Source organism: Sorex fumeus, unplaced genomic scaffold (assembly GCF_029834395.1).
Source record: "Sorex fumeus unplaced genomic scaffold, SorFum_2.1 ptg000046l, whole genome shotgun sequence".
Classification (NCBI taxonomy): domain Eukaryota; kingdom Metazoa; phylum Chordata; class Mammalia; order Eulipotyphla; family Soricidae; genus Sorex; species Sorex fumeus.
The window spans coordinates 3,277,179-3,286,325 of record NW_026606103.1 but is presented as its reverse complement, the minus strand read 5'-3'; the positions used below and the strand labels follow the sequence as shown (position 1 = coordinate 3,286,325).

The 9,147-nt window shown below is 47.7% G+C and overlaps 1 protein-coding gene across 1 annotated transcript; it reads left to right on the top strand.

The window, feature by feature from the left end:
* The first annotated feature begins 681 nt into the window (after nt 1-681).
* Nucleotides 682-1,899, top strand: LOC130031207 (transmembrane protein 184C-like). The gene has a single exon (XM_056122474.1). The coding sequence runs from the start codon at nt 682-684 to the stop codon at nt 1,897-1,899; it is 1,218 nt and encodes a 405-aa protein (XP_055978449.1).
* Nucleotides 1,900-9,147: the final 7,248 nt, after the last annotated feature.

Sequence of the window (9,147 nt, the reverse complement as noted above, 5' to 3'; positions counted from 1 at the left end):
TACCACAATCATTAAGAATGCCAGGATGATCAGCTTTAGGGGAAGGATTAACTCCCTCCACTTATTTAATTGCTTAATGTGCTTAATGAGACAGGAACACTGTATGTAGTAGATGATTCCACAAAAACCTGAGGCCGGGTAAGCAGATCTGCCCGGGAATGAGGCAACCAGGGCGCTCTGCTCTGATGAACTGGACTCGGGGTTTGCGGCTCCAGGCAGATTTCCTTAGAGCCCTGCAGAAGCAGCTCCAGAGCCTACAAACAGTCCGGGGAGTTCCCAGGGAGTGAGGGACCCTCTTGGGCCTCACCCCTGTACATCATCAGCAAGATTGGACCAGGAGAGCCAGGGTGGAAGCTTGGCCCCGAGAGAAGGGGCCGGGACCATCTCAATGTAGGCCACTGCTCTCCTTTAGAGGCCAGACAGAGTGCAGGGGTTCAGGGGCAAGGGGTCGCGCCAGGGGTCCCAGGACTTTGTAAGGGGCCAGATGCAGGCAAGCAGCGAGGATGCTGCCCGCAGCGCCCCCGGCGGCCATCAGTGGTACAGCGGGGGCGGCGCCCAGCGGTACCTCTGACATCACACTGCTGCTTTGTTACATGGAATGTGCATCCACCTATATAACCTTGGACCTCAGCGCAGGGGCCTCAGAGACTTTCTGCGCTCTTTGCCTTCAACCATTGAGAAATGCTTGACGCTTGCGTGCCTAAACTTAAGAACTGGAGGCGTTGGATCCGGCCCTTAGTGCTGATCCTCTATCTGCTGGCTGTGGTCGTGACCATCCCCCTGGGTGTGTGGCACCTGCGGAAGCTGGAAGTCAGTATCCACACCAAGGTGTGGTTTATCCCCGGGATCTTTGTGCTGTTCACCATCCCCGTGACCTTCTGGGAGATTCTGCAGCACTTGGTGCACTACACGAGGCCCGAACTCCAGAAACCCATCATTAGGATCCTCTGCATGGTGCCCGTGTACAGCATAGACAGCTGGGTGGCTCTTAAGTATCCGTCCATCGCCATCTACGTGGACACCATGCGGGAGTGTTACGAAGCGTATGTCCTCTACAACTTTATGAACTTCCTATTCAACTACTTGAAGAGCCAGTACCCCAACCTGGAAGCTATGATAGAAGGCAAAGAGAAGACGCAGCCCCCCATACCCTTCTGCTGCTGCCCGCCCTGCCCCGTGGGAGAGGTGTTGCTGTACCGGTGCAAGCTGGGAGTGCTGCAGTACATCGTGATCAGATTGATCACCACCTACGCTGCCGTGATCTGTGAGATATTCGAGGTGTACAGTGAAGGAATCTTCAACTTGAACAGAGCCTGGATGTACTTGGTCATCATCAACAACGTGTCCCAGTCCTTTGCCGTGTATAGCCTCCTGCTATTTTGTAAAGCCCTGAAAGAGGAGCTGAGGCCCATCCAGGCAATGGGAAAGTTCCTTTGTGTGAAGCTTGTCGTTTTTGTCACATTCTGGCAAGCAGTGTTGATTGCTTTGCTGGTGCAATTTGGTGTAATTTCCAAGAACTCCACCTGGGAGTGGCAGACAGAAGAGACAGTGGCCACGGGGCTGCAGGACTTCATCATCTGCATAGAAATGTTCATTGCCGCCATAGTGCACCACTACACCTTCTCTTATACCCCTTATATGGGAGAAGAAGAACGAGGAACATGTTGCTCTTTGTTCCTAGAAATATGGGATGTCTCTGACATCAAAAGTGACATTTCTAAGCAGGCGAAGAACATTAGCAAAACGTTAAGGGGGAATCCAAAAAGTAAAAGTGTTCCAATGGATGAAGATGAGCAATTCAACCTGTTGTCTTCATCACCAGACACTTCAGTCACTTCTTCCACATCACTGCCACACATTGATAGTCACCAAGAGCTTGAAGAAGTCCTGGTAGAATAGAATGTGCCTAGTACAGTTACATATACGTAAGTCATGTAAAATGACACAGAAGAACACATGGAAGAAGCTGAGACTTCAGAATCCATAAGCCATAATCCATAATCCAGTGCTGTACTTAATCCTTTTTATTTCTCTGTATTCCTCTTTCTTCCCTTCTTCATTTCCTCCTACCATACTCCCCTCTCCCTTTCTCCTTTTTCTTTTATTCTTTTTCCTCCGTCCCATCCTAGAGCAATGCAGAGGACCATCGCTTGGACAGCCAATCTATGGAGAAGACATCAGACATAAGGACGTTCGGTCCAGGTACAAGTTCCAGTTCTGCACAGACTCATTAGGCTCACCTTGACCTGCCTCCAGTGAGGCTCCCACAATCCCACAGGCAGAGAGGGAGTGTCCCAGTGTCTGCCCACAGGAACTGGGGAGGGGGGTGTTTTTTTCTTTCTTTTCCTCCTTCCTTCCTTCTCCCTCCCTCCCTCCCTCCCTCACCTCCTTGCCTCCTTCCCTCCCTCCTTCCCTCCCTTCCTCCCTCCCTCCCTCCTTCCCTCCTTCCCTCCCTTCCTCCATTCCTCCCTCCCTCTGTCCCCTCCTCCTATCCTTTGTTCCTTCCTTCTTCCCTCCCTCCCTCCCTCTCTCCCCTCCTTCCCTCCTTCCCTTCCTCCTTCCCTCCCTTCCTCCCTCCCTCCCTACGTCCCCTCCTCCTATCCTTCCTTTGTTCCTTCCTTCCCTCCCTCCTTCCCTCCTTCCCTGCATCCTTCCCTCCCTTCTTCCCACTCTCCCCTCCTTCCCTCCTTCCCTCCCTCCTGCCCTCCCTCCTTCCCTCCCTTCTTCCCTTCCTCCCTCCCTCCCTCACTTCCTTCCTTCTTTCCTCCCTCCCTCCCTCCCTCCCTCCCTCCCTCCCTCCCCTCCTATCCTTCCTTTGTTCCTTCCTTCCCTCCCTCCTTCCCTTCTTCCCTCCCTCCTTCCCTTCTTCCCTCCCTCCTTCCCTTCCGCCCTTCCTTCCTTCCTTCCTTCCTTCCTCCCTCCCTCCCTCCCTACCTCCCTCCCTCCCTCCCCTCCTTCTATCCTTCCTTTGTTCCTTCCTTCCCTCCCGCCTACCTCCCCCCTCCCTCCCTCCCTCCCTTCCTTCCTTCCTTCCTTCCTTTTTTCCTTCCTTCCTCCCTCTCTCCCTCCCCCCTTGCTCCCTCCCTCCCCTCCCTCTTATCCTTCCTTTGTTCCTTCCTTCCCTCCTTCCTTCCTCCCTCTGTCCCTCCCCCTCCCTCCCTCCCTCCCTCCCTCCTTTCCTCCTTCCTTCCTTTCATCCTTCCTTCCTTCCTTCCTCCCTCTCTCCCTCCCCCTTCCTCCTTCCCTTCCTTCCCTCCTTCTATCCTTCCTTTGTCCCTTCCCTTCCTCCCTCCCTCCTTCCTTCCACCCTTCCTTTCTTCCTCCCCTCTTTCCCTTTTCCTTCCTTTCTTCCTTCCTTCTTTCCTTCCTGCCTTCCTTCCCTCCTCCCTCCCTCCCTCCCTCCCTCCTTCCATCCTTCCTTCCTTCCTTCCTTCCTTCCTTCCTTCCTTCCTTCCTCCTTTCCCGCTTTTCGTCCTTCCTTTCTTTCTTCCCTTTCTCCTTCACTCCTTTCCCTCCTTCCCTCCCTTCCCTCCCTCCTCTCCCTCCCTCCCTCCTCCCACTCTTCCTTCCTGCCTTCCTGCCTTCCTTTTTCCTCCCTTCCTTTTTTCCTCCCCTCCCTCCCTCCCCTCTCCCTTCCCTCCCTCCCCTCTCCCCTCCCTCCCTCCCTCCCTTGCTTGCTTCCTTCCTTCCTTCCCTCCCTCCCTCCCTCCCTCCCTCCCTGTCTTCATGTCTTCCTTCCTTTTTCCTTCCTTCCTTTTTCCTCCCTCCCTCCCTCCCTCCCTCCCTCACTCCTTTCCTTCATTCCTTCCTTCATTCCTTCCTTCCTTCCTTCCCTCCCTCCTCTTCCTCCTTCCTTCCTTCCTTCCTTCCTTCCCTCCTTCCCTTTTCCTTCCTTCTCCTTCATACCATCTTTCTTTTCTATTTCTTTCTCTTTTGTTTTGTTCCTTTATTTTTTCTTATTCCTCTGTCCCTTTCTCTCCTTCCCTCTTTTCCTAGTCCTTCCTTCAGCTTTCTCTTTTTCTTCCTTCCCCTCTTTTTTCTTTCTCCCTTTTCTTTTCTCTCTCTATACCTTCCTTCCTCTTTTATTAACTCTTCCTTCTTTCTCTTTCATTTCTTTCTTTACTTAGTTCCTTCATTCCTTCATTCCATCCTCGTTTCTTTTTCTTCCTTTTATTTTTCTTCCTATCTTTCTTCACTCCTTTATTCCCTCCTTCCTCACTTCCTCCCCATTTCTTTTTCTTTCTTTTGTCTTTCTTTTATTCTATTTTATTTCTTCCTTTATTTCTCTACCTTCCTTTTTCTTCCATTCTTTATTCCCTCCTATCATACTCCCCTCTCCATTTACCCCCTTTTATTAATACGTTCGTTCTTTTTTCTTCCTTCCATCCTATTTCTTTCTCTCCCTCCCTTCCTTCAGTCCTGGAATCCTCCAATTTTCTTCTTCTTTCCTTCCTTCTGGCTTTTCCTTCCTTCCTTCCTTCCTTCCTCTTTCTCCTCTTCCTTCCATTCTTTCCTTTCTTACATTTCATAATTGCTTCTTTTGGTTTTTCTTTCCCTTATTTCTAACTTTCTTTCTTTCATTTCTTTCTTTCATTCTTCCTTATTCCCTTCTCTCCTTCAATTCTGTCTTCTTTCGGCCTTTCCTCCCTCCATTCTTTTCCTTCATTCTTTTTCACCAATTCTTTCTATCCTTTCTTTATCTTCTTTTCTCGGGGCTTACTCCACAGTCCCCGCTTAGGGAACACTCCTATTGGTGATTAGGGGACCACATAAATTGCCAGGGATCCAATCTGTGTTGGCTGTGTAGAAAACAAATGCCCTACTGTAATAATAGTACAGCAGGTGGGAAATTTTCCCTGAACAAGACCGACCTGGCTTAGATCTGCAGTATCCTGTATGGTGCCCCGAGAACTGCCAAGAGTAATTAGAGTGCCAGGAGTAACCCATGAGAATTGCCAGGTGTGACCCAAAGAGCTAAAGAATGGCAAATGCCATACCTGCTGTACTCTCGTTAGCAAGAAAGCGGTGGTGGGTTTGGGAGAATTGTATGAAATATTTGCACCTAAAACTCAGAAGATTGAAAGTTAGTTTCTTGTACAGAAAAAAATGGTTCCAGGTCCTTCCCTAGATGTCCAGGCCTCACCTTTACTTGTGAATGATAACCATGTCCTGTCCATGACACTTTCTGGACCCCTGGACGACTTCCCTGTCCTGTCCCAAGCTGTCTACTTGCCCTCCACGAACAATGCCTGGGTCCTGTCCCTGTGTTGCTCTCTATCTCATCTAAACTTTCCTCTGTCTCCAGCACAGCTGCCCAGGCAGATTAGATCCTATGTTCTGTACCATCCAAAGGGCCTCACGGCTCAATCCCAGCAGTTCCTGTCATGCAGACCTTGCTTTCCTACTCTCTGGCCGTGTTCATGTGTGTGTGGGTGAGAGTCCTGTGCTCAGTGCCTTGTCACTACAGGGCACCTTGAGCCCTTCCTGGGTCTGAGCCCCATGTCTAGGAAAGAACTGATCCACGGAGAGAGGAGAGAGTCCAGAGAATGTGTGCTCAGAGACAGAGGGCGGGGGGGCTTCCTTTTATCTACTGCCGAGTCCCACCCCGAGCCATCCTATTCTACGTTCTGATTGCCTGGTCCATAGGCAGAGATTGAAAGTGACCTAGCAGTCTACACCTCAGCTTCTGCTGAAGCATTCCCCTAAATTATTAATTTATCCCCTAGAGCATTAACTCCTAATGTCAGGAGTGATTACCCTAAATTTATTTTAGGGATTGGGCCAAAGGCCCATCTTCTGAAATGACTTCCTGTTGACATGTGGGTGCTGGTCTTTCTTTGGACCCCTAGAATACAACTCCTGTTCCCTAACTGGAGCTGTGGTGAAGCTGTGGTTAGTTTCTATGATGGTGGTCGAATGATCATTGGGGTTTCAAGACTCTAGTGTGACAGACATGGTTAGACATGTGGCAACTAAATCCCATTTCACTAAAACCAAAGAACATTAGAGCAAATATTCTCATATGAAGAAATAGAAAGTATAAAGTACTCCCTTGCCCCTATAGAAAGACATAGAACTATTACCAAGAGAAGAAAACAATTATTAACCTTGAAAATATATATCTATTTTGTAGATGCTGTGCTTCAAACTTCTTGTCCCTGTGGTTTGCAGTGTTGTAATCTAGAGCAACTATTTCTGGGACCTAGGACTTGGTGGGTAGTCCTGTAACCAGTGCTTGTTATTATTATGGACAGGGTCTCTGCAGAAGTTTCTCCTATTTGGACATTCACTTTTCCAGTGCCCGTCCTGATGGCAGAAATGACATATCCCTTTTGAGTTTCTGTTGAAGTCCTCACATGCAAAACCACTCTTGGGCTCTATTTCTTCCTGTGCCCTCTTGTTCTCTGTTGCAATAGATTGCCAAAGCCCCTTTCAATAGTTCTCCAAGGACAACCTCCAGACCCACACCTATCTTCTGAAACTTTCTCCGTGTATCTGGGGCAGCCTGCATAAACATTTTTTCCATAAGATTAATTCACCTTGCATAGGATCAGGATTTAGGTAGTGTATTTTCTAATTGCCTCCCTGACACTCTAAAAATATTGTGGGTGTTTTCTCTGGTTCCTGCTCAATAATGATCAACAAAGCATAATTAAGGGGTCAGTCTCTGCTTCTTGTTATAACTCACAGTGTCTAGGCACCAAGCAGCAGTTGGCTGGTTGTAATTCCATCCTGAGTCTACATGAGAGACTGCCACTGCCCTGTGGAACATATATTATTTATCAAAGGATTCTGAATTCTCCAGAAATGATTATATGACTCAGATAAGTACATAATCAAGTTATGTACTTTTGTACAGTACTCTTTTGTTTGTTTTTAAGTTTTGATATAAGATGAGTATTATAACTTTCCATGCCATTTCACACACTTGCAGAAAGCCCTGGAACTTCATTATGTACTTCTCAGGGTCATTCGAGAATCTCCCTAGATCTGGCTTTATCTGCCCTATAACTTTCAAGGAGAAAGGCACATGGATCCTGGATATTTCCTGCATCCCTGGGGAGCCTCCTGAAGTGGGCACAAAACCATAAATCCTAAGTCTCCTGCTTTCCCGCTGGTCAACAGATCCATTTGTGGGTATGGATAAGGGAGAAACAACTCTGGGGCTATGAGCACTGCAGGAAGAGGGCTCTTAGGGGTTGTCCATTGTTCTAGTCTCATGGCATTTGGCAAGAAAAGAGGGTTCCAATTTACAATTCCAACAAAGTCCAGGTTTTTCTCATAAAGCATAAAGCAGGTGAACATAAGGTGAACAATGTGCTTATCCATATTTTTACAAAACTAATAGAGTTCCCAGACAGCACTATGGTTTATACTTCCTTGTGCTGGCCATACTTGACCTCCCAAATTGTTTGTGGCCAGACTTGGTACAGAAGTGGCTGAGTCCTTCCTTATGGAGAAACTTCAAATCAAACTTTCCCCAGTTGTTCATAGGACATCCCGATCATGTGTCATCTGGAACCATTTGGTGGTTTCTCCATCTGAAAACATACAAGTAGAAGAAATATTTCGGTGGCTGCTGTGTCACCATCCAGTGAACTACACAAGCCTGAGGATATAGCCTTCCTGAGTTCCTCAAGTCAGTCTAGGAGACATTTTCTTGTACTGCCTTAAGTCTCTTTGCTCACTTTTCAGTGCTCTCTGGTTTCATATTGGCTAGGCCTGGAACTCACAGCTTGCATTAGAAGCTTTTTCCTTATATCAAAGGTAAGCTGTCTGATAACTGTACATACACAGGAGCAAATTATCCAAATGACAATACCTTCCTTCCCTCACCAGACTCAGCATCCTTAATGTCTGATGGTGAGTACCCATGAATGAGGCGTGTCTGTGCCTACTGGCAGCATAGACTGCCCTGGACATTCAGAGAAAGTTTCAAATATTAGGCTTGGTTTCAAGGGTTAGCCTTGGAGAACTACTGAAAGTGAGATAGAAAGTCGATTGAAATAGGGAACAGAGGACACAGGAAAGAATCGAGCCCGAACTGCTGTTGCATTTGAGAACTTTAAAACCAGCTCCAAAGGGAGATGTTATTGCTGCCTCAGGAAGGGCATTGGAAAAATAAATGTCCAAATAGACAGAGAAAATTTCTGCAGAAACCCATTTCCATGATAATAATAGTCACTGATTAGAAGACTACCCACTAAAACCCAGGTCACAGAAATAATTATTTTAGATTCCAACACAAACTACAAGGACAAGAACTATGAAGCACATAATCTAGAAGATGCAAAATATCTCTTCAAGGTGAATAGTTAAATGTGTTCTTCACTTGTAAATGGTTCTATATGTTTCTATGGGTGTTAAGGGATATTTTTATATTTTCTGTTTCTTCATATGGGAATATTCTCTCCAAAGTTCCCTGGTCTTAGTGAAATAATTTTTAGTTGTCACAGGTCTGAGCATGTCTGTCTCTCGAGTCTTGGAGCCCCACTAATTATCTGACCAGCCATCAGGGACACTGGCTCCTACCCCACTGTTCCAGTTAGGGAACAAGTGTGGCACCTAGGAGTCCCAAGCAAAACGAGCGTCCACATGCCGACAGGAAGGAGTTTTAGAAGACAGGCCTTTGCCACAATCCCTAAAAGAATTTAAGGTAACCACTACTCAGGGGGGGAAAGACACAGCAGGAGCTGAGGTGTAGAGTCCCAGGAACAGGGAGCCAATCTCAGCCCATGGAACAGGGAGCCAATCTGAACACAGAATTGGAATGCTGAGGGTAGGATTTGGCAGCAGATTAAAGGAAGTCCCGAGTTGGGGTGCTCTCTCTGTCTGTCTGTCTCTATCTCTCTTTCTCTGTCTTTCTCTGTCTGTATCTCTGTCTCTGTCTCTGTCTCTGTCTCTTTCTCTGTCTCTGACTCTCTCTCTCTGACTCTCTCTCTGTCTCTCTCTCTGAGAACATGCATTCTGGATACTGTCCTCCCAATAGATTAGGTAGTATGATGTACCCTGACACGAGGCACAGTATCACTCGTGCCCAGATTCTGGCAGTTAGAGGCAAGGCTCTGATGCTCAGGATAGCTCAGGTACAGGCAGGGCTCAGACATCCAGATAGTTACAAGGTACTGAGCACAGGACTCTCACCAG